Source organism: Sceloporus occidentalis, unplaced genomic scaffold (genome assembly GCF_023333645.1).
Source record: "Sceloporus occidentalis isolate IW3139 unplaced genomic scaffold, rSceOcc1.0.p SCAF_223, whole genome shotgun sequence".
Classification (NCBI taxonomy): domain Eukaryota; kingdom Metazoa; phylum Chordata; class Lepidosauria; order Squamata; family Phrynosomatidae; genus Sceloporus; species Sceloporus occidentalis.
In genome coordinates, this window is record NW_028317203.1 from 1,277,087 (window position 1) to 1,303,785 (window position 26,699).

Here is a 26,699-nt window from a genome sequence, read left to right on the forward strand (position 1 = left end):
TCTTTGCATTTTAAACAGGAAGAGATCAGTTTCTGTAATGATTTGTGTTTTTTTTTTCTTTTTTAATATTTCAATGTTTTATTTAATTTGGGAGAACAGTGTGATTTACAATTTGTATAAAATGTATGAGCGTAATATCTTATATCTGGATTATTGTTCGATTTAAATTATGTAGATTTTTCTATTAACTATCCAAAGCCATTCAGAATAATAAAATAAATAAAATGTAAGCATCCAGTTCCTTTTCATAAATGTCTATTTTTGAAAAAAATCTACTCTGCAAAATCGAATAAACCTACAAGACCTTTAATTTTATTTACATATTTATTTTCAAAAAATGGGTGTATGTCATTTTTCTACATTTTCACTTTTTATCCATAATTTAATTCAGGGCTCCATACAGAACATGAAAAAATAAGAGCTGATGAGAACAGGTATGGTAAAAGATCCTGAAAAAATTTGATTTATTTACCCAATTCCCAATACTCCGCCTAATGATGATGGGGTCCGCACAGTATTTATTATCTGTGTTGTAATATGGAAAGTGATTATATATCTGATTTCTGTGTTTACATAATAAATGTATTTGTTATTCAAGGAAGAGGGTAAAAGAAAGTGGGTGCGGTGTGGTGGGAGTGAAAGTGTTAAATCAGTTGGGTTTTTGCTGGGAATGCAAATAAAACCGAAAAAAAATCACTAATTTGTCTTCAAATTGTACTTACATTACGATTTTAATAAATTTACAACACCGTGTGAAAATCTTTTAAAGGAAAAACAAGTCATATTAAGTGATAGGTAAGAGGTGAAAGTTCATTAGCGATTAATGTGGATTTAAGGGGTTGCCACTCTGGGTAATAAATGGCTTTCTGGTAACATGTGACAGATCGTTATCTGCTAAGGGGATCTGACAATCAATGTTTGTATAGGTTGATTTTAATTTGCATAAGAGGGTGCACTGTATCTTAGCCATTTATACCTGAACATGAAAATTTTTATGTATATATAATATATATTTGTATATAATTGTTTTACGAACATAGTATTCTGAGCAAATCTAATCATAATTCTAATATTTTTTTAATATATATACATATATATATATATGTATATATGTATATATGAATATTTGAATATATATATATATATATATATATATATATATATATATATATATATATGAATTAGAACAGTAGATACATTCAGTAACATATAGAATGATTTTTCTGACAATACTTACTCATAATTAAGGAGTCCATATAATTTCTGGAGTGTCCTTGAGCCCAGTATGCAGATGAGTGGATATTATTTTTGCGTCACTGCTGGATTGGGGTCTGACTCAGTCCATAGAGCAGTGAGCTGTGTGTTTGGGGATAGGGACTGTGTATGAATGGAGCATCTGGGACTCCTCCCCACACACACAGCTCTATTAGAGCATTAGTAACCTGGGATGCAGAGGACACAAGGATTGGCAGCTCCCACACTCCAGAGCTCTGCCCCAGGACAAACTTGGACCTACTGAGCTGACATTCCTTATCGAGAAGTCTGATTTAGGGATCAGAGCAGATACTCCTGCTAAGGTTCCTGTAGGAGTTTGGATAGAGTTTGGTCCTTTTGGATCCTACCTGATCAGAGCAGCTTCATCTCCTCCCATTATAGGAATCCTGTAGGTTGGATCCCACCAGCAGCCTGTACTTTGATCCGATGGGGTCTGATGTTCGGGATATGAATGCTTTGCTTCCTCCTGTCTCCTCCTTGTCCGGGAACAGTAGCTGTAACATGCCGGTGAGCAGTACAGGTCAGTGGGCTCCGGTACTGGACTTCCCTCCTGGGGCAACCTATAGCTCACTGGCCCCTCACTCCTTTATCAAGCAGGAGCCCAGTTGGAATCCGGATCCACACGAGGAGCAGTGTCTGAGCGCCTTTACGGTCCACTTCTCTGGTCAGTTCACAGGAACCGCCGGGGCTTGTAGGTATGGCGCCTTTGGGGCACCTCCGCCAACCCAGGCACCCACCAGCCAGGCAAGGATGTTCACCAATGCACCTTACCTGTCCAACTGCCTGGAGAACCAGCAAGGTATCAGAAACCAAGGTAGGTCATCAACCAGCAGCCTTTCCCACCACTTGCCACAAACCCTCCGCAGAACCCATCAAGATACACATCCACCCACCTGATAACATTTACTTTTAACAGAACCTCCACCTTATTATCGAAAAGCCACAGATACTGTCTCACCCTGAGCACCTTAGTTTAGGCCACCTACCTAAACTCTGCCCCAAATACACATCAAGGGAACACTTACCTTCAATAGCTACAAAATATCACAGTATCAAATACACCCTGACTAGCTCCAACTACTTTTGGGGCATAGAGTAAGACATTTGAGCCTTACATGGTAAATAATAATGTGCTAAAGTTTCTAATTAGAACGCAAACTCTCAATAACACTCATTTTGTACCCACATTCATGCTACAGAAGTGTACCTGATCTCATGAAGTTTGCAAAGACAAGTTAGTGATCTGCATCTTCATAATAAATATGTTAAAGATTGCAACCATGGATGGTTTAAGGAGACCACCAGAGTGACCAGCCATTAACATGTATTACTGTCACTTAGACTAGAGATCTAGACTAGTTCCAACTGATTCCAGATCACTCTGTTTAATATTATATAAAACACACATTGCTCAAATAATGCACTTTTTAAATAAAACAGACGCAGTTTAGTTCTTATGGCATTGCTAGAGAAAATATCTGTATGTAATGTGCAATATGTAATCTTAGCTTTGTCACTTACATTTTGTCCTACCTTGTGCCAGTTCCCATTTGCACCCATCAGATGTTCCCTGTCTTACTGGTAGTCTTTTTCTGGAGATGTTAGGGATACTGAGTGCATTCACAGTTCAAGTTCAGTATCAATGCCAGATCCCTAATTAACAGATTTGTGCAGAGCTCACTGAACAGGCCACAGGACACAATGGCAGATATTCATGGGATATAAACTGTATATTCTTATGGTATATTCAAAGACATTACCTCTCCTCTGAAAACTCACTGCGTAACATCTGTCCCCTTATGTTAAAATATCCATTACACACACAAACTCCCACATTCTGGGAGCCCAGTTTATTAATGTGATGGTCAGTAAAGCGATTTTTTATATTTGGAATCAAAAGGATTATGGTCCCAGAATTTTATTTAATACCTGAGCAAGACTTACAGTGTTAACTTATTTATTTATTATATATGTTGTAAAACAGAATAATACAGTATATCTCTGTCTATGCTAATACATGTTAATGTATTTTTCCGTATGTATGTACTATATATATATATATTTTTTTTTATACTATATATATATATTAACATTAATATTTTTCGTTAAAAAGAACATGTATATTATATATCTTCATGTATTTTCTTGTGTATGTACAACACAAATAAATAATTAGATAGATAGATATAGAGTTATAGATGAATAAACTCGAAAAATATTTGATAGTAAATTAAAGGGTTATTATAATTAATTATAATGAAATATTATAATAAAATATTTTCAGGGTTTACTAAACAATTTCGTGCAATTAAAGCTCTAGTTGAATTAATGTAGATATATTCATCCTCTCTGTATTCATGTGTGGGGAGGATTGATTCTATTTAAGAAAAAAAAGGATTACTTCGTGGAGGGTGTAAAAAAGTCAAATTTGTAACAGTTTTCGGGTGGACCTGCTATATATATGCTCTCATTTCAAATATTAAATAATATCTGTTGTTTTTTAAATAAATATATAATAACTAAATACCTAAATAATCCACAATTCAAATTACATATGCTTTAATAATTTAAAAAATTAGATGTAATGAGTCAAAAACCATAATTAAATCATTATTTTTTCCCTTAATTAGGAGAAATAAAACATGATAAAAAAAAATAATTACAAACAAAAACGAAGACCTTTCCTGTGAGATGACTAAAAATAATGTATTATATAAATATTAATTGTTATTGTTATATATTGTTATGACGAAGAAAATATCTGGAATCCCCATCTTCTTTAATTTTCCCAGATATTTTGCACTCCAGTAAACAAGGCATTTGCTAGGTTGAGAACATAATTACATTTTAATAATAATACATTGTTTTTTGCTGGAAGTCAAGGTTAAATTTTACTTTTTATTATTTTTTTTATCGTGGGAAACATGTCACCTTGATCAAGCAATTTCTCTTTATTATGCCAAGTGCTGGAATTCATTATTTTAAAAATGTTTATACTTTTTCCAGGTCTCTCTACCCTATGTTCTGTCATCTAGACAATCCAGGGAATTCTTTTAGTGCCCAACAGATGTAGAACATTCACATTTTCAGCACATTTTAATCTGCCCTGTTTGTGATAAGGTCCTAATTAAAGAGAACTTGGTATCAAAAGATTGGTTCACAGCAAAAGGCTCTTATCAAATTCCTGACGTTTTGGGTCAGGCAAGACCAGGAAATGTGGCTAAAACTTCACTGAGCTATTGAGCAGAATTTGTGAAGGTCCCAAAAGACCCAGACAAACCTTACAAAAAATACAATAATAAAAAATTATACAAAAAGGAAAATAAAAAAAGAGATTGTACCCTGTTATGCCAACCGCAGATCCTTAAAATAAAGAAAATAAGGGGAATTATTTAAAAAGATTATAATATTATATTTAAAATATAAACATTTTTTTTCATTTCAAATATAAAATAATACACATTTTTATTTAATTTGCATTGCATATCATTTAAATATTTAGTTATTTGCCCAGGACCAATATTACATGTTTAAAATGTGTTTTTGAAGTTTATTTTGCAAAAGCCAATAATTTCCATAATAGTTTTTATCAGATAATAATAATAATTTGGGGTAGATGGATACTGTAAACAATATAAAATAATTACAACATTGTACAATATTACAATTACACCATTGTATGTAACAAGAGTAAGTGGTTGATCATAGAAATCCATGCAATATATATATTTACACAGGATCTTTTACTGCAATATTCAAACACTTATTGGAGCTGTTGAACATATTCTGTTTGTTACCTAGTCTAAGTACTTTGCAGTGAAGATATTATAAGACACCCTGGGGTCAATGATAGTTTTTTTATGGCCCCTATGCAAAATATAGGGAGCTCCATACAAGTGATGGAAGACATTGTTATTCATACAGTAATATACACAATACTTATGATAATTTTAGGTATTCTTTACATAACTTTAGGAAGAATCAGCATAGTGTGAGGGGTCCTTTAGACCAATGGGGCAAAAATCTTGCCCACACTCCTATATATATACCAAATACCTATTCAGTACCCCTACTTATCTATGGGGCCCATCAGTAAATGCAGATGGGAGACCAATGAAAATGTGATTTATCATGTTATATTACTACAATGTCTGTAAAACAAACATATGTTTAAACATGTTTTAATATTGTTTTAAATGTTTTTAAACAGATGATCTAAATTTTAAGTATCATGTTCCCTAATAGGTTAAATAAAAAATGTTTTAGAACTTTCCCTTTTAAACAGATTTTACTAAAACTAAATGCAATTTTGGCTTCATAGTGTAGTGTAAAGAATTAACCCCTAGGCTAGCTGATGGGAATATTTTAGGGACTGTCAATTATTTACTTAAGAAAAATATTAATATTTGAAATATTTGTGATAAAATTATATACTGCTATTTTTACATGTCTCATACAGTTCAGGCACTTGGAGACTAATTTCTGTAAAAACAATAAAATCCTATTATTATTACATTCAATATTAACCTTTAATTATTCACTAATAGTACATTGTATTATACATCAAATAACAATAGCATGACAAAGGGTACATTTGTACAAGCTGATAACACACAGGGCAGTTCTGCTCCTGCAGATGTATCATTTGTCTTACTCAGAAATTCACATAACTGAGAAATGCTGAGGCCATGAGCATAAGGGTAAAGAAAATACCACCTTATAATTACTTTTACTTTTAGCTGGGTTTGTTGAACTGGTTCCCATTAATTAGAGAAAGTGGGTGTCCCATTGTTTGATTGATGAGATGGTGTCAATCCTGGGTCAGAACAACTGGCTGACTCAATTTGTTTGGCAAAAATATTGGGAGTTTATTTATTTTTTAGAAGTGACTTTCCATTCACTGGGTGTTACTATCTAAACCATTTTATATGAACGTGACATGAGTGTGTATGTGTGTGATAGACATGCAGGTGTGTAAATTAGACATTATGTATAATGTCCAAGGAATCTTAGACACAATATAGAATCAAAAGAGAATCAGATATGGACGTGTTAATTAAATAGAAAAATGCATTAGTCTAAGTAAAAAATGAGTGTAAAAATGTGTAAAATTAGTGTAAAAATGATTTTTTTTTACCTTATTTTTTATTACCTCTTAAATGTTTTTAAATATATTTTATTAGCAAAAGGGAACTACTGTGGTATTTAAATATTTGGAATTAAAAAAAGAAATGTTTTTATTTTAAAATGTTTATACATTCCTTGATTTACATGTAATTTTCAGGGATTGTCTATAATGCAGGATTTTATACATACTGCCTGATATATATATATATATATATATATATATATATATATATACATATATATATATAGCTAGAAATCAGCTCGTACTATGCAAAACAATCTATGTCAGAAATATTGGGTATTCTATCACACTATATGGCCATATATTGCTTTGCCCGCCAGGATGGCAAAATGACTTATGACAGATAGGGACATGTATGTTAAAATTACTGATATAGTAATAACCTTTATAGAGCATGAGAGAAAAAAATATTTTCAAAGAAAATGGACAACTGAATAAGAGGATGTAATGGTAATACATGGAAGTAGATTTTTTGATAAGGACCTGGATCAGTGGCCAGTAAAGACATTAAAAAAACATGGAGATGCACATCAGTCAGTATTTATTATTTAACCCATATATATATATGCACATATATTTTTTATATACAATAACAGTAGACGACACATTTAATTTATCCAAGTAGGTTTCTTTTTTTTTAATAAACTGATTGGCTTTAATAAAATAGGATTTTTATTAATATAAATCAGTTAATTTTTATACATTCACTCTTCCTGTAAATAATTTGTCATTCATAAGATCTTTTAAATATAACAGTAAAAAACAAATGTGAGAACTTTGGAAATAGTAGCCGTCTCTTTCTTGTCTCCCACTGTTCAATCTAATAAAAAACAACACAGTAAATTGTCAGATGCTTTTCCCAGTCTCTATGGCAACAACCTATCAGTGCCTACTTTTGTGTCACATGACAAGTGTTCCCGGTACAAATTATGAATGATGCAAACTTTTACGTGATTTTTAATGGTGCATTTAGTTAAATTCTGTAGAATAGGTGGAACATCAGCTTTATCTGGAAAAAAAATGACATTGTGAAAAAAAATAGCATTTGAGAATGTCACTAGCATTGCTCTGCATTGTGGAACATGTCATCAAGTTTGAAACTTATAAGTAATAATAATCATCGTCATGGTGATTGATCATTTTATAATGTAAGGAATGAAAATTCACATGGTTAATTAATGCAATTAATGAACATCACTAATTGATGTCATCATTCAGGGGTTAATAAATAATAGGTTGTTTCGAAATTGTTGTTGAAAAACATTGAAGCATTTGATATATTGTATATTTCTTCACTTTTAAGGTTACAGTGCTGTAGCTTTTGATGGGACCCCAAGTTATGGTCACACTCCTTCTCACCATACAGCCCAGTTTACAAACCACTCCTTCAAGCACGAGGACTCTATCAGCCAGCAGACATCTCTAGGTAACTCTTTATAAAATGTTTCGAACATAAAGCCTGTTTTATAACATAAAACATATATGATGGCATGTAGGACTGTGGTACCACCAAGGGTGGACATGTCATGTGAAATAAGCTAAACATACAATATGCAATAAAATATATAAAGCTATTTATCAAACTTGTTAGCATAAACTTTCTAACTGATGCAATCTTGAAGACTGTCTGGGGTCCCTGAGAATACTGACATAGGCAGTGGGTACATTGCTTGCCACGAACCTGGGACCCAGTCCAAGGTGAGTCCTGCACTTTTTTCTGCCAAAAACCACCCTGACCTGAAGCCTGGACACTGTGTATGTTAATGGTACTCAATTCAAAGTCAAAAAGCCCCTTCATTAATGCTGAACCATGGCCTAAGATCTAAACTCCCCCAACCTGAGCCAATGACTTTGTATCTTAATGAATTCCAAGCAAACCTGTAAATGATGGAACACAATACCCAGTAATCTCGAACTACCCTGAAACATAAGATGGACCCAGAAATTATTAGCAGCCATTTTTTAGTGCTAATTACTGCTCTGTGCTAAGCTCACCAGCCCAGCCTATCTAACCTGCTCCCTAAACTCTATCCTACTGAGCCCTGATACCAAGTTTTATAAAAGCGGACTATATAATTGGCTCTATATATTTAATGGCCATTCCACAAACCATCTTGTAGATTGTACATCAGTTCATAGTTCAAGGACTGTTCTTTACTACATTTAAAAATCTATTTGTTAATAGTGTTTTATTGGAACAAACTGAATTTAAATAATCAATTGACTGTGTACAGTTCTTTACAATTACCTTGTAACACGATACATACAATTTTATTCTGGGTTTAGACAACCGCTAGTGAGTAGCGTGATGAATGTAATGGTGGTTATATGGTTGGGTAACGGGATGCGATTTCTCTGCAGGAGATCAGCAGTATTCAGTACCTCCACCAGTGTATGGCTGTCATACCCCGACAGACAGCTGCACAGGGAGCCAGGCCCTTCTGCTAAGGAGTCCGTACAACAGGTAAGGAATATTTGAAAGGCTGCCGTAGACTGTTTGGGCAATGATCGTTTTTGATCATAAAAATGGCTAATAATCACTATATTTTATACATTTTTGCCTTTTATCTCAACAGTCATGTGTTCAACTTGTCTGTTAAAACATGAAATAATGAATGACCCTCCAAAGGGCATCTGCAGGAAGGGACCACCCCCTGGAAATTTTAGTCAACGCCAACCTATTTGGACTAGTCAGTGGACAGGGTTAATATTTTGCCCCCCATTAGAAACTTGTGTGGATTCCTATGCCCCCCTCCCCAAGCCTTCTATCTTTCTGATAACTTCACAAGATTGTCAGTGCTTCCTTCAAAAGGACTGAGTACTTTAGATGAGGAGGAATAATCACGTGGCTCCTGTGACAAGTAGTTAAGATGGCTGCTTACTTTCTTTTTAATTCATATCAATATACTACAACATGTTCATTAAACTTGTAACCATCAGTATGTTCCTTTGAATATCTATAATTATCCGTTTTCATCAATTTAGATGGTTAGATGTAGCTACCCCTGGCTTGAATTGCTGTTATTCAACTAAAATGTATTTGTAAGTCTGTTTGTCTTTCACTAAAAGAAAAGTCGTAATATCTGAAGACTTCGGGCTATTAAACATGTTTAAGAAGCAGTTAAATAATTTTGTTTATATGGCTGTTTCTGTATACTAAATATTGGGGCCCCACCAAGCTCTTCAACTGTGTGAAACTCTCTGCAGAGCAACTTGGCCCTACTTGATGGACAACGCATTAGCTTGTTCAACAGGTTAGCACACTGTTGGCATGGATGGATTCTGGCAGGGATCAAGACTACACCGCTAGGAAACAGTTGGCACAGTTGGCAAATGCCTAGTGGGCTGCCACTCGACATCTCAGTTTGGCTCTCAAAACAGAAGGCTGGTGGTAGCTGCTCGTAAAGTTGGGGCAACCTTTAAAAAAATGTCTTCTTTAATAGATATAACAGTATAAGATTAACTTTTATTACATGGCTTAATTACTCTACTTGATTGTGTACAGCCTTTCGCACAAATATAGATTGTTTTTGTGTAACACAAATTAAGCCGCAATTATACAGAAGGTGCTTTTATGAAATTCCAGTATTTAGCAACAGCCAGGAAAAGAGTAGATTTAGCGCTAAGATGAGAACGTAGTCTCGTATTCCCTTTCATAATATTTTCAGCTGAAAAGAGGGGAATAATTTTCCAACTCTATGTGAACTTGGATACAATCCTATATCTGTCTGATAAGAGCTGTCTGGAGGCTGGTACAGGCTGCACCATACGCTGAAAAGGAAATAGTAAGTCATATTTCCAAAGAATGACATTATTCGAAAAAAATACCAATAAATTTTACCTTGGAATGAGGTCATTTCATAAACTTTTTCTGTTTAGTATGAATCTTGCTGGTCTCATAAAAAAAAACAGGAAAGAGGGACCTGGGGGCTGGAGAACAGAGATCTCTCTACTCCCCCACGAGACACAGGTGTCGAAAAGGGTATCAAATGGATATGGGTCCAGGGACTATAAATCTACATATTTACCCCACAACCAGCCCAAAACTGGTCATCTGGCAAATGTTGGGTTGACCCGTGCCAGATGGACCTGGTCACTGACCTTGGAGCTCATGCAGCAGATTTGGGGTTTCAGTTTGCTGCCGGCCGGATGCTCGTGGAGATGCATTGCAAGTGTAAGAGCATTATGGGCACGCGCAACTCATTTATCGGCCGCTGGCCTTAAAGTGCCAGGCCCAATTTAAATTCCCAGTCCGGCCATGGCAACCCTGTTATCTGCATATCATTACTTATATCCCATGTGTAATTGCCAGATGTGAAGCCCTCCATTCAGCTGTTGCCTGGGCTCTGTGTTACTCTGTGAGAGTGCACAGGTTATCCTTGCAATATGAGTCACACTTCCAGAGTTTGCAGCAGGGTCTGCGGAGCGGGGGAGCTGCCTTGTAGATTAAAGGTCTATCCACTGTAGGGGTCAAGAACTAGTCATCCTTACTCCCCAGGCCAAAACAAACTCACAATGATCTACTACTACGTTCCTTTAAAGTTCCCTTTTCTTTTTCCTTTTATTGGACTCCAAAAGACATTAATCCCAAAAGAGAGAAATTTAGTTGTAATATTTTTTTTTGTTAGGACTGAATAGAAATTGTTAACATACTAACTGAAAACTCAGAAAAAGCACACTCAAAAAGCAGGATTCAAAAATGTTACTTCAATAAATGCTTTAATTTTTTTAACAGAATCTCACTTGATATTTATGATTGCAATAAATGACATGATAAATACATTTTTAACGTCGCTTGAATCAATAATGGACAGCTGTTTATTTGAATGTTGATTAGCTGATTTAAGAAATCAATAATATGCAGAGCGAACAGGAGATCTTTTAATAGCTTCTTTAAACGGATAGTTTAATGTCCCTTACACCCCCACTAAAGAAGAATGCAAATGAAAGTTGTGAATTAGTAGAGTAATTTCATATGCATTTCATTGAAAAAAAAATAATATATATAATAAAACACTGAATGGAGGTAGAAGCTACAGCCCTGCAGCTGCTGCTGCCCTCCTCCTCCGTGATCCGACAATTCCTGCCTCTGAGCAGGCAGGAAACCAGGTGCCCAGAGCTCTGAATGGGGGGTGTCCCACCAACCTTTTCAAGCTCCTAAATTAGCGGGACATTGGGGGGGGGAAGAATTAAGGACTGTCCCTCAGCAGGCAGGAGCTCCACAGCACAGATACAGAATTTCAAGCGCTCAGATCTGGACGCCGTTGTTAAGAGAGTGTTTGACGGAAGGCGAAGGTGATGTTAGAGGTTTGTGTTGGAAGGGTTAGACGTAGAGCAGAGAAGGAACCATGGATTCCTCACCTGTTGTTTCTGTAAGTCAATTTGCTATGTTACATATTACTTGTTATGTCCTGTTTACTTATTAGACGGCGCTACAGAATATGATGGCGCTATATAAAACAATAATAGTTACAGCACCTTGGGTTAGATTGAAGCAGAACACTGGAATATCACATCATATCCAAGTGAACAGCTTCGGTACTCTGCTAGAAGGACACACATGGCAGGTCTGATTTTATTCAAAATATTCTTTAAAGGATGATATGACCATCCCTTCCTGATATACCTTTTTGACATTATATATACTGACCTTTCAAACATCCAGTGTATATATATATATATATATTCAATACAATCCAGAAAATCCCCTGGTGTCCCAATGACCAAGTAGATGATTTTCAAGAAAGAAAGAGAACTCACGGGACTTTTATAAAAATAATGATTTTATTCCAATGATTAAATATGTCAAACTGTCTAATGACATTTGACATTTTTAATCATTGGAATAATTTTATTTTTTTTATTTCTTGAAAATTTTATTTCTTGTAAAATTATACATATATATATATATTTGGTATAAATAATATACACAGTATATATATATATATATATATATATATAATGGGTTTAAAAATGTTAGTAAATCTATGAATTGGGTGGAAATCTACAAATTGGGTGGAATCCATTAATAGTATGTTTAATAACCTAATAAAAACTTATACAAGCTGCTCAGGATAGAAAATGAAAATGTATTCGTCTGCTGGCTATTTTGGTATCTCTTAGTCAAAACATGTTTGTGAAATAATCGTCTCGAGCTGCCAGCTGCCCTCACTGTTTGTATTTGGAGATGACTTTTGTCAGATTGTAACTTCATCAGCTGTGAAACATGTTTGAAGAAAGCAGATTAGCGGAATCAATGCGTGGGTTTAGCTCTACGTGATAACCCCTTCCTTGCTATAGATGGTTGCGCATAAAGGTTAATTCTGGTGCAATGTGGCACAATTGTGGTGTAATTGTCATAGCAACCCACTGAATGTTCCTATTTCTTGCTCCATTTATACCAAAACAGCTTTTTATACATAAACCCCACTAATATGCTGCTTGCAGGTGGTCTCACATTTACATCAGGTTAAATTTCTCGAAATAATGAAATAAACTGACATGAAGTAAGTTGAGTCTAAAAAAACAAGTTGTCTTATATCGGTGATCACGCATGCAATGTTTAAGCAGCCTGATACCCTATTACCCTGTCCACCCGCTGTTGAGACTGTTCCAACGATTGATGTATTACTGTAGCATGTGGCCACAAATGTCTGGCTAGGTACTTCTATATCCAATAAAGGTGGCCTCACACCTGTGATTTATGGGCATTGGAGCTTAAAGTCCAAGTCTGGTCCTAGTCATGGCCTTCAAACTCTGACCACAGTCAGGCAGCTTGAGACTGTCTATGGATGAAGAAATTTGTACTCTAACAAAGGCAAACTATGGAGATACTATGATATCCTCAACCCAAGCAACCACTTATTATGGCTCCCTGATCTTTGATCTATGCTTGGCAGAGGTGGATTGTGTCACCAGGTTTCTGGTCATCTTCTGGAGGGTCTAGTGGACAGACCAGTCCATGTCACTGGGACATTAGAGGATTCTCCAGCTTGAAGTTTAGCAGAGATGCAATCTAGTTCTGAGCTAACATGTGTTCTACCCTATGGACCTCTGAAGTTCTCTGCAACATTAGGTTTCAGAGGACCAGCTTGGGGCACATTAGGGTGATAGATGGGTAACAGGCGATTACCTACCTATAACATATCCCTGCTTGACTCTGTATTTGTTTACATGGCTGTATTACTTGAGGCGTTCAGGTATATTTATAGAATAAACAGGGTGTACGAGTTAATCAAAATGATATATGTATGTGAGAAGGCAAGGAGATTAAGATACGTTTGTTCGGATCAAGGGAACCCATTGATCATTAAACTAAAGAAGAAATCACTGCTGAGGCCACTGGCTTGAACCAGCTAATGATTTCCGCAGATCGATCCTCGGTCAGCCTTAAAATTTGAATTTAACATTTTCCACTCAGTCTTATTATTTTGCTGCAAACTGTTCCAAACCACCACAATCACACAAATCACTCCGTTTATTTCTTTCCCAATCTCATCCAAGATTGCCCCAGATATTTTCTAACCTTAAAATAAGAATCCGAATCCTTAGCCTCTCACGTCCCTTAAAATCATTATATTATATAGTAAAGCTGTCGTCACCTCTGTTATTCTGGATTATTTAACATTCCACAACATTAACTCTTCAATGTTCTATTTTATCCCAGAACACAAAATTCAGCATTTACCCAGTATCCTTTCTTAAAATCCCTATTTAATATGTATAATATTTTTTCTAGCTATCCAAGATTTGCACAAAAGGCATAAACATTGGGGATTCCGTCACACTAAATGGCCATATACTGCTTAGCTCTCCGATACGTCAAAGTATCCCAAGTTCGACAGGTCCTGTCTAAGTTTTCATGGCTATATTGCTTACCAATGAGCTGAATCAATGGGACTGCACCACATTTTAACTCATTGATACCCTCTAGATGTAGGAAAAGTGTTTGAAACATGAAGGTGGACTGACTCTACAAAACCATGACTGCTTTGAGTATTTAGATATTTCTTGAAGTCAGTGACCCAAGTAGACTGCAAACATTGTAGGATATGGTTGTAATAATGGCTGTCCCTTGCTTGTTGGTTGCCCACACACTCACAATGCACCATCTTACCCCGTCTGAACCCCATTCACTATGTCACAGATTTACTTTTTTCTTACTCCCTCCATCATAGTCCTCATTGCCCTCTCCTCCCATCAGTGTAGTCAGACTCAAGGCTGGCTGATGTGGGACCTTATGGAAAGGCTGGTCACAGGGCAGCTGCGTTTCTTGCCCTGCCTTAAAGACAGTCTTGGGTATAATCTTAGATAATGTCCTATAGCCTATGTTGCTGAGTTTTAGTTTGCACTGTAATTTATTTTATGCATCTTCTTACAAGTGGTTACGTAGCTATTGAGCTTGAAAAGAATACATAGGTAATTTAGGTAAATTTTCAATTTACCCAATTTGCTGATTAGGCCAAATAAAAACAAAAAAACCCAAACTAAATTAGCAGGGTCATTTTCCACCTTAAAGGACAACAGTCCTTGGCTGAACTGGAATATTTTTGAGCACCTAATCGTTAACCACCAATTGTTTTAATGATATTGAAATATAATATTCAATCACAATAATTTTTGATTTTTTTATATTATTAAATTGATAGAACAAACACATATATATATATATATATATATATATATATATATATATATACTGCCTTTGTCAACAATAAAAAATAAAAACATTTCTGTTTTGCTTAGAAATTGTACAATTATATTATATCATTATTATTTATATACTTTTATTATCTTTTTTTTATTATTTTCCACATATATGTATATTTAGTTTTTCTTTCTTTTGGTTAAGTGCAAAAATATTAATAAAAAAACTCAGTGTGAAGTGATATATTTAGATTAATGGTCTTTCTGGAAACAAAGATTAGTTGTTTAAAAAAAAAGAGCGCAGGAAAGAAGAAGAACAAAAAACCCAGTTCAAGTTAAAAATGACGTGTCAACATGGCTCATGTTAAAAAGAAAGTCCTGCTGTAAATTTTCAGAGTTGGTATTTCTAATACAAAAATATATACGGTCTTGAAGGTATTAATTACATCAACGTTACAGGAAGAATTTGTGGAATTGCTAAATGTAGTGGCACAGACCAGCACGGGATGATGGAGCTAGCTGCAGGAGAGCCTGCTCATTTTAAATTGATATGAACGATATTGTGTTAGAATCATGCCATTCCAGACATAGTAATGAATTATACTGCTGTTATTTGGGGTACCGTAGAAGGCCGATTTCATTAATGTTATTAAATTCCCTTAATTAGTCCTTATTCCGTGCCGGGCTAGCAGCTTTCAAAGACAGCAAGCTTTTAGCTTTGTTTAGGAAAGCCATTCACCATTAAGTAAATTACATAGTAAGTGTTGTGTGTGTATGGGGGGTTCACAAAAGTGACACCTTCCTCTATACATTATATACAGTATATCTATGTAATCATATTAACAGATTTGAATAAGCGATATGCATTAAAGTTTGCATAATGCTTTCTCCGATTATTTTTTCACCCCATTTTATTAATTGATGTTCTGCAGAAGGGACAGGGCTATCTCCAATAAAAAAGGACCCTGGAGGAGGCAGAGAACTCTACGATTAGCAACTGCAATGCCAGCTTTTTAACCTAAAAAAATGAAAAAAAATCAGCTTCTATTATGTGAAATGGTTCTTTTATTTTTAAACCAGATATGTTCAGAAGAATTACCATATGTACTAACAATCTGGTTACTTTTCTAGCGTTACCCCATGCTCCATCATTTCTTTGGGGAACATAGTCTTCTATTTTGCTTGTCTTTATTGTTTATGACCCTGCATTGCCTGTACCCACCATTACTTTCATTCTTATGGCTTATGGATCTTATCTAAGCACCAGACATAGGTGACCATGGACCCCTGGACTGTATCTGGCTTTGTAATAGCCCCTCTATTCCTGGTACCAGACATATCACGTCCACTATTAGACGCCCTTACGCTCCTCGTTATAGTGAGTTATGAGTCCGCTGTGTAGTCCACCTGGTGAACACATTAGCAATTAGTGAGTATATCCCACTGTTTAACAGCAATAAATATCACAGTTTTATTATAACCAGACATAATCCATTTAAGCTTTATATGTCAACATATTTGTTTATTTAAGTTTATTTATAGAATATTTTATACTTTTCTTGCCGTCTATGTAGATGCTGAGATTTCCCGAAGCCATGACAGTTTTCAACATAAAATATAAAATGTAATATATATAAAAGCAAATGATCATATTTAAGAGTTTGTAGTTGTGGTATTTTATTATTATTATTATTATTATTATTATTATTATTATTATTATTATTATTCACAGCTCTTATAAACATTTGGAGGCTAATGTTGGTTCACGAGTCAGTTAAATATTTAATGATTAAAAACCATAACTAATGGAATGAATTAGCAAAGAAATGACTTGTAATCGAAAGTAAATGATCAACAGATGTTTATTCCATCTGGGCTACTGGGGTGGTTGCTTATGTTTTGACAATCACTTCCAGACTCACAAGCTGTCAGTTTCACCCACAATTGATCTGTCTGGGGCAATAGTCTGTCATCATATTTATATCACTACAATTGGACGCGAAGCAAAGTTATCTGTCTTTCTGGCATTTGGCAGCTTGCTTATAATAGTGAAAATAAATAGCTATCAGTCCATTTGGTTGCCATCCGTTTCAGCGTTTGTCCAATCAGTAACTGGCCACACAACAACCACAATATGTTTTATTAAAAATGTATCTGCCACTTCCCATAAATGCTACATTTTACCCTAACCAAATAAATCTATGCAATTGGGTTTACAGATAAACAATATGTATTAAAACCCATTATATGCGTATAGTACATACCTCTCATCATTACCTGTAGCCAAAACGGGACACGTCAAAAACAATATGTATCAACATAACAGACTAAAATAACTACATAGAATCAGGAACTCGAAGGAACTGGAAACTTAATTGATTTACTTTTTCTGGATTCTTTTGGCTTATAATGACATAGTTAATGGGATAAATCCTTGGTTAACAAATATTAATCTCCCAATTTCCATACCCAGTTTTTTTGTGTCAATAATATTTTGCCACTACCTGTTCATTGTTACATTTCCAGATCACTTCCCCCATTACACTTATCCTGACAAACCCCCAAAGATCTAACAGAAGACATCTGCAGTTGGCAATGAAATATTTTTTGCAGAAGTACTATTCTAGAATCATTTTAACCATATTCTTGCAACTAAGTTCATGCAAACCCCAGTAATGCTCATTTTGCTTAAGGTCAGATGCTTATGTGTTTGAGCACATCTGCTCTTCACTTTGTTTGTCTGCCAGGCCTTACATGGGTCCAGGTGGGTCCATGGGACCCAGACGGCACTTTGACAGGGGCAGCAATTTGTGGATAGGCTGTCCCACCAATGTAGGTTGGCGATCCCACTGATGTGGGTAGATGGTCATCCAGATGTTGCAGGTGTTCCTTCTGACATCAATGGGTGGTCCTGCTGGCATTGGAGGGGAAGTGGGCAGGGAGTGGGGCATGCCGCAAAGCTACTCCCGTGGTGAAAATTCTATTGTAATAGTGAGACCCCCCCTTAGAGGATTGCATCTTTTAAATAAAAAAAATATAATTATATGATAATCTACTGATCCTCATTGTCGTGCAGAGTAGATCTACTATATAGACCCACATAGAATGTAATTTATCATAATTAAACATAAATATTATTAAAGTAAACATTATTTAATTATTATTTATAAAAATTATCATTTTATGTGGGTCTTTTATAGTGAGAAATCTGTTGATCTGTCCTCTACTGTTTGATGTTGTTATTGTTTTCTGTCAATGACAAACTGTTTTAAATAAAAAAAAAAACAAATACAGAATTTTGTGGTTTTAAACTGAATATAATGGTATTATTTCAAATAATCTTGAGGTGCCGTTGCACGTTAATTCTCACTTCATGATAAGTTGTTTTTTTTTTTCAATTATCATAATAATGATGATGTCATAATGGATGTGGGCGTGGTTTTGGTGTGGGAGGGGGCAGCATTTCATCCTTAGACCCAGGCAGCACAACGTCTTGGGCCGACCCTGTACATGGTTAATGTTCTTGGTAAGTGAAAGAAGCCTTATATTGCTGCTACCGGTATCTGTATGCATTGTCCACTGCTAGTACTAACTGGGAATGTTTTATAACAGTGATAACCTCTACCAAATGACCTCCCAACTGGAATGTATGACATGGAATCAAATGAATTTGGGATCCTCACTTAAGAGGTAAAGTAATGCTTATTATATTGTGTTATATTATATTATATATATATATCATACAAGCAGAAAAGACAAGCATTGCATTAGTATAAAAACACACAGTCGGAAATCCCAGCTCTTTATTGTTATGTTAACAGGTGGCAATGGTAATTTTATGGATCTAACAGATCCATCATAATTAACGATAGTCACAAATCACACGTGTGTCCAAGTGCCTTATTGGACGTTTCTCTGGAGGCGTTTTAGGAAGGGAGACATGGTCTTGTTATTGGTATTTGGTTGTTTTCTTAGTTAAGTTAGTTATCTAATGTAACATGTCTCACATGGGACTAAATCCCTAAATGTTACGTTGTTTGGAGCGGAACATACAGATAAATATTTTGGCTCAACCGGTATGAGAAGTGTGCAGTTTCGACGTCCTTTGACCAACAGATGACATCGCATTAAAAGATCAGTGTTTAGGTCATATTAAACTAGTAACCTCACTTAGCCGCTTCAGATAAATTCCTCTTTCTGATTTTTCATTATAAAAATCACTCCAAAAGTTATTTCCTGAAATTAAATATAAAGGGTAAGATATCAAGAATACATCAGCCTTGATCAGGATCCAAATTCTGAATCTTAAGAATGAGCATATGAGGTTATCTGGAGGGAATAGGATGTAATAAAAATATTAAAATGAAATAGATGGTATGTTATGTATCCAAAAGTTCTGTAAGCAAGAAAAGAGAATTTGACCTGAACACGGTTTCAGGAGAAAGAATGAATGTACACACAAAAAAGAAAAATGGAAAAAAAAAAAAAGATGAAAGGTTTTGTGTGTATTTGCACAATCTGTGGAAAATCAACTCTAGACATAGCCTCATCTTCGAGACATAGAGCCAAAATATTTATCTGTCTTGCTTCATGAAGAGTTACAATGCACAGCGCAGTATTCCTGATAACAATAGTCAAAAAAGATACGCTTCTCTTAAAAAAAATACTTCTGTAAAATATATGGACTGTTCCAAAACAAATTATATTGTTCTTACTATTTGAATATGGATTTGGATTTCCAAGTGAACAGGAAAGAAATCTCATTTTGTCAGGGCCAGGGCTGGCCATATAAGAGACCTAGGCAGCTGCCTAGCTGCAGGCGAAGAACCTCCAAAGACTTCATTTGCCTCGGGTACAAGAAACCCTACAGCAATCCCTGCATTTTGTAAAGTAATTAATTCCTTTGTTATGCTGAGTTAAAATAGAGTTCATTTGGGTTAGAATTCAGGCTGGGGCAAAGTAACGTTAACTAAGCCAAGCCTCATATTTTTGGGCCGATATAATAATATATACCGGGCTATCTTAAGTGCTATTGAGGAAAAAAACTGTGTTTACAGCCAAACTTTGCTCGGCCAGTTATGTCACGTGTATCAAGACACCACAATGCTTACTGTACAATGTTTCAGAAGTAAATAGCGTTGTTGCGTGTCATTTCCTGCACAGCATTCCCAAAATACAGAAAACTCAGTAGGTATTTGTGGATACTTGTGCAGAAAATGTTATGTTTCGCTCAGCTCTAAAGCTTTATATGATAATAGAAATGTGAGAGCCAGCCAGTGGTGAGCTGGACTCTGGGCTTGGCTTGTCGAGCTGAACGTGCCTGCAACATAAGTGGTGTCCAGAACAAAACCTAGAGGCATCACGTCCACTTTTGTTGAGGTAGGATAACCCGCCGATTGGGCTTTGCCTTGGCTGTAGCCGACGCTGGTTTGGTCAACTACTCATAAAGGTTCCATCTCCTATAAGAAGACTGTGAAGTCTAATACAAATTCATACAAACTATCTTTTAGCTTATTAGGTCTGTAAAAACGAAATGCAAAATCGTTGTGGATCTTACTCTGATGTTAAGCTAGTAGACAGCGGAAGTTGATGGCAGTAGAACTCTTGATGACATAGTAGGCGGCGTTAGGATTAGGGGTCAGAAATTTAGTACATATCGAACAGGGTTGGGATTTGGTGGTGATGACTTCCTTTTGGCTCGTAGCTCGCTGTGGACTCTGCTTCACATGATGCTTGGACTGCGATCATTGAGTTAGGTAAAAGCTGGAAATATTTGGGATGAGTTTGGCTTAAAAAGGATAAGGTTTTATCTGTCTTGAAGTTTCGCAGTCACACACCATTATGTAACTCAAGGTAGACATTTATTTTGGAGATGCTCCAATAAATTTAGCCTCTGTTTTTCCGAGGCAGACTCAATGTCATTTTGTGATTTAGGAAATGTTACGAGGTGTGATTGCATGATACTTATTCACAAGATTTATCATGTATTTGTCTCCCTATATGCGATTAGAGGTCTTAACTCTAGAATATATGGTAATCTGATACAGATTTTTCCAGTCTTTTCTTCCAAAATAAGGTTTTTCCAGAGACGCAACTTAATGAGTGGAAAAGGTCCAAGTAAGCTAGAAGGATGGGGATAGAAACAGATAACAGATGGTAACCAAACGGTCCATCTACACTGCTAATCCCGTTTCTCAAAGTAGAATCATTATATTCTTATATAATGACTTATGTGTCTGTACACTGGATGCTATCATGTGGTTATTGCTCCTTTATCTGCTGAACGATTGTTTCATCCACAACCCAAGCAGTGGCATCTCCAGCTTTCATATTTAGGGGGGGCACATGGGGGGCCAGGGACCAAAGTAGGGGGGCCAATTATAAAACGGTACATAAAATATATATAAATATTAGCCCCTGCTGCCAAAACATATATAAATATTTGCCCCTGCTGCCAATATATATATAAATATTTGCCCCTGCTGCCAATATATATATAAATATTTGCCCCTGCTGCCAATAAAAATATAAATATTTGCCCCTGCTGCCAATATATAGATATATATATATATAAATATTAGACCCTGTTGCCAATATATTTTATAGTGAAAAAATTGGACCCTACCCAAGCATTTCCTTGGGCCCCGCTCAATGCTCCCTTGCATGCAATCACTCCCTCCGCTACCACACCAAAAAAATATATTTGCCACACTGACTGCAGATAAGGGGAAGACAGCGAGAGTCAGTCCTTCTGACTGCACCATGACATTGAGAAGTCCTCTCCCCTGTAATCATCCCTTTGTCCCCTCATTCACTAAACCATACCGCTCTTTTACTTACACCCTGTAGTTCAGGTATAGATCAAATAAACAACACATGGAAACAGCACGTGCATGTTTAGATCAACTGAATAAGAAATACAAACCCTGTATTTGCAGGTATACATAATGGAAGCATAGCATAGCAGATACAGATCAACAGAATAACACATAAACCCAGCTATGCAGGTACAGATCAACTGGAAATCACATAACAACTAAGCATTAACGGTATAGATAAAACCCCCTAAATTACAGGCATAGCTCACAGGATGCAGCTCACCAGCCCTGGTGTCCACACTGCCCACATAGAACCTGACCAGCACCAAGATAACATTAACAAATTACAGTCGAGAGTGAGTCAATTTTGTCCCCAAACAGCCCAGCGTGAGCCAATTTTGTCCCCAAACAGCCCGCCCTGACACCAGTAGAGGCTCTGCAACACCGATACCCAAACAGACACACCAGGACAGGCTCTGCCACACAGACACCCAAACAGACACACCAGGACAGGCTCTGCCACACAGATACCAGGACAGGCTCTGCCACACTGACACCCAGACACACACACCGGGACAGGCTCTGCCACACCGACACCCAAACACACACACACCAGGACAGGCTCTGCCACACCGACACCCAGACACACACACCAGTACAGGCTCTGCCACACTGACACCCAAACACACACACACACACACCAGGACAGGCCCTGCCACACAGACAGCCAAACACACACACCAGAACAGGCCCTGCCACATCAACACACACACCAGGACAGGCTCTGCCACACTGACACCCACATCCAAAATGCTTTCCACAATGGTTTGCTGTTTGTTTGTTTTTCCCCCTTGTGTATTGATGCCCCCTCCAGCCCCCCTTTGGTTTTAATGTATTTCCCCCCACACCCTTGTGTATTGCCCCATGTGGATTTGTGCCCCCAGCCAGCTCCCTTAGTACATTATGCCCCTTGTGTATTGCCCCATGTGGATTTGTGCCCCCAGCCAGCCCCCTTTGTACATTATGCCCCAACACTCTTGAGTATTGATTTTTGTGATGTCCCCAGCCAGCCCCCCTCCCTTGTGTATTGATGCCCCCCTTTGCATTGTTAATGACCCATGTATATTGAACCCAGCCACCCCCCCCACCTTTGTGTATTGATTTATGTGGTGCCCCAACCTCCCTGGTGTGTACTTATACCCCCTAGCAACCCCCATTTTGTATTTAATTGTTGTCCCAATGCAGCCCTCCCCCTTTGAATATGGCTCCCCTTCCTCCTATTATCCCAACTTTTTCATTTTTTTTAATACTTACGTTTTTGCCGCATCCTTCACTGCTGCTGTGCTCCAACGTGCCCTTCTCCCTGTCACGAGGAACTGTTCCGTGTGACTCTGCCCCCTTGAGCGGCCCATCACATTGACGATGTGACGTGCCGCTCAAGGGGGCGGAGTCACACGGAACAGGACACTGGGCGGCACTGTGCAGGCACGCTGGCCGCTTAATGATTTTAAAGCGGCCACCGTGTCTAACCGCCGCTTTAAGACTCGCAGCCACATCGGCTGCAATGGCATCCCACCGCGGATGCTGCGGGCATTAAAGATGGCCATTTAAATGGGCAGCCGCGCAGCCGTTTAATGTACATTCAGGGCGGCCTGAGAGGGCACACGGGGGGCACAGCATGCTGTAGGGGGGCCATGCCCCCCTCTGGCCCCCCCCTGCCGACGCCACTGAACCCAAGATGAAGCAGTAGCCTTGGCCTGCACATACTAACAATGACTAAGTAGCCTGTATAGAAATAATGGGCATCCAAAGGACACAGGGTGGATCCTGTCTAAATTAAAATATTATCTAGAGGAATAGCGTGTAAGGCAAGAAAGCTGCTTATTATGGTAGAGGCTCTTCAATCCCAGCAATCTAAAGAGCCACTAGCCTATATTTTCACACCTTCTTCTTGTACGAATATTGGACAAGGCCGACCTCTACAGCGAAGTCTATGTGCCATAATGGCTCTTGGCAGCTAAAAGATTGCCCATCAGTACGATCTTATCTCCTGTGCTGCCCACTAACTCCCATTTTCCATAGCTTTGTCAGTATTCACAAGATCTTTTAGTAATATGTGGCATAAACCACACACCAGCCAGCTATTTCTGTAGGTGTTATCATTCTTTATAAAGTCTTGGAACATCTGAGTCACAAGGTTCTTTTTGAAACACTTCTGTAGATAATGTGAACGATGAAGTATCTTCCCTTTCTTGGGAATCTAGTCATGGGTGTCCACAGAAATCCTTTGGTAAAATAGGGTGGCATTGTCAGGGGATTTAAGGGGGACCAAGTGCCCCTTCTGGCCCCCTATTGAGGGTACCTATGAATTTAGTATTAGCTACGTGAACCCTACTGATGACAGGAGATACCAGGGATATCGATCCACTTCTTCTTAATCATTATTTATCTGCCATAATAGGCAGCCTGATTCACAGTTCAATGACAAGTGGGAAAATATTGTGTATTTAACATTATTATGTATTTACTGACAATAAAGGGATTGGCTGTTCTAATTCCCAAGATGTTCTGCAGCAGTGACAATATCTTCACCAGCGTAGAATGTTGTAGACATATTATCATCTGTGTGTAAGTGAAATATTGAAATAACACCAGCTGTGAATCCTAGTTATCCAAATTCTCAAGGCTTACAATTCAAAATAGACGGCAAGATTTTGCTGGGAAATTGGAAAGCACACATAGGATTTTATAACAAATTTAATGAAGAATGAATTTTACCAATCATATTGAAAAATATGGGAAATTGTTGGAGTGTCAGATTTACAATAAAACAGTGAAATAATCTTGATGGGTTGGATAGGTCTGATCTGCCATCATATTCTGTGTTTCTATGTTATATCTGTATTTTCTTAAAACATAAAAATAGAAATAAAAAGCATAATGGATTAACCTTGTTAACTCTTGTAGGGGTTAATAAATTTTTCGCTCACACTCTGCTCAAATAACGTTGCTGTACACTTGTTTTAAAATGTTGTTTCCTCTTTGGTTTTTTTTAATTAAGTAAAAACGCTAATTCAGCTATTGGACCTCTTTTTCTATTACCAGCCACGGAACAGCGTATGAAAGTGACAGTCACAGTACCCCAATGTTATACAGCTGTGGGGGCCAGTACAGAATACACACACACGGAGTGTTCAGAGGGATACAAGTAAGTTCAGAGTGATTGTTTTCTAGAGAACGCTCTTCTAAAATGTCTTACAGATGTGATAAGTTGGCAGATACTTAATCTAGAAGTTGTATATTTTCAGAGTTCGGGGGTATGTTTTTTTTTTAATGAATTAGCCATTAGTCTTGTTAAAACTATCTTTCAATGGGAAATCTTGTAGGAATTTAACACCTAAGTTACCTTGAGTTCCAGTTGGAAAATTGATGACGCTCTTTATGGAGTTTCTATGAGTCTCAATACTTGATAAGTTATGTTTTGTAACTCTTAGGAGTCATCACTAGAATGGATTTGTGCTACATTATGGATGCTTCAAAAGATAGACCTATTCACTAACCAAAGGGGGTAGCGTAACTTAAACATGTGGGCAACTTGTAGGAAACTTCAGCCTAAGAAACCTTAAAAAAAATGGCGGGACTATTGAATTCCTTAACTAAATGTCCCAGGGACATATCAGCAGAATATTACTAAAATAAACTAATAGTGAGCTACAGTCCCAGGGCAATGGTGAAAAAAACGTAACAAAATTAATTTTACTAGTTATTTTTTTTATATTATATATTTTTATATTATATTTTTAAGTATGCACAATTTTATACCTGTGTCCATCAGTGATTCTTGACATATAATGGGTTTCTACAGATATATTTTTCTGCTTTTTTTGTTAGCCATTTACTAAGTAGGTTCCTTGCTCAATCTTTAAGCACGTAATCATTTTAAACTAGCAGTTTAGGAAGTAGGAGTTTACAAATGAAAATTTGAGATACCGCAGGCATTATAGCTACTGGTTTCAAAGCTATCCCAGTTTCAAAGGAATATCTATCTATCTATCTATCTATCTATCTATCTATCTATCTATCTATCTATCTATCTATCTTTCTATCTAATCTATCTATCTTTCTATCTAATCTATCTATCTATCTATCTATCTATCTATCTATCTATCATCTATCTATCTTTCTATCTATCTATCTATAATATAAAAATTATTTTTCATTATCTAAGGAAATCATTTATATTATATTGGCATGAAGCCATCATTTTTTACTTAGGTTATTACACTGTATTTTACCCATTTACCTGTGTATATTCACCATACCATATAAAATATTAGACAGTTCAACTCAGGAAATGTTGATATATTTTTTCTTTCAGGATGTGCGGCGAGTACCCGGGGTGACCCCAGCAATAGTCAGATCAGCAACAGAGACCAACGAAAAGAGACCTTTTATGTGCGCATACCCCGGATGCAACAAAAGATACTTTAAATTGTCTCATTTGCAGATGCACAGCCGGAAACACACAGGTAGTTATAGACATTTCTACACGGTAGATACCCGTTTTGTTGATTAACCATTTTTAAGATCAACATAAAAAGCTATTTCACCAACCGGAATACTGCATTGAGTGGGGGGGGGGGTTATCAACACCCTGGAAGTTACATATGTGTTAGATGTTATTTGATTATGTTCATTTATGAAATTCAATTTTGAAAGAAAAAAATATTCGAAGATCATTATTTGTCTGTGGAAAAATGGGCACGCGTTGTGAAGCCAAAAGTTTCTTTAATATGGTGATAAAGAATGTT

At 36.6% G+C, this 26,699-nt stretch overlaps 1 protein-coding gene across 1 annotated transcript; it reads left to right on the plus strand.

Moving 5' to 3' along the window:
• The first annotated feature begins 1,701 nt into the window (after window positions 1–1,701).
• On the plus strand, window positions 1,702–26,464 carry LOC149276966 (Wilms tumor protein homolog). Its single transcript, XM_089503247.1, has 6 exons — window positions 1,702–2,089; window positions 7,728–7,850; window positions 8,786–8,888; window positions 18,683–18,760; window positions 24,994–25,096; window positions 26,267–26,464. Exons 1-6 carry the CDS (start codon window positions 1,702–1,704, stop codon window positions 26,462–26,464), a joined length of 993 nt encoding a protein of 330 aa, XP_089359373.1.
• Window positions 26,465–26,699: the final 235 nt, after the last annotated feature.

Coding starts and splice junctions, on each gene's coding strand:
- LOC149276966 (XM_089503247.1), top strand. CDS start 1,702: ATGGGGTCTGATGTTCGGGATATGAATGCTTTGCTTCCTCCTGTCTCC. Junction 8,889..18,682: donor CTAAGGAGTCCGTACAACAG/GTAAGGAATATT, acceptor GTTTTATAACAG/TGATAACCTCTACCAAATGA. Junction 25,097..26,266: donor GAGTGTTCAGAGGGATACAA/GTAAGTTCAGAG, acceptor TTTTTCTTTCAG/GATGTGCGGCGAGTACCCGG.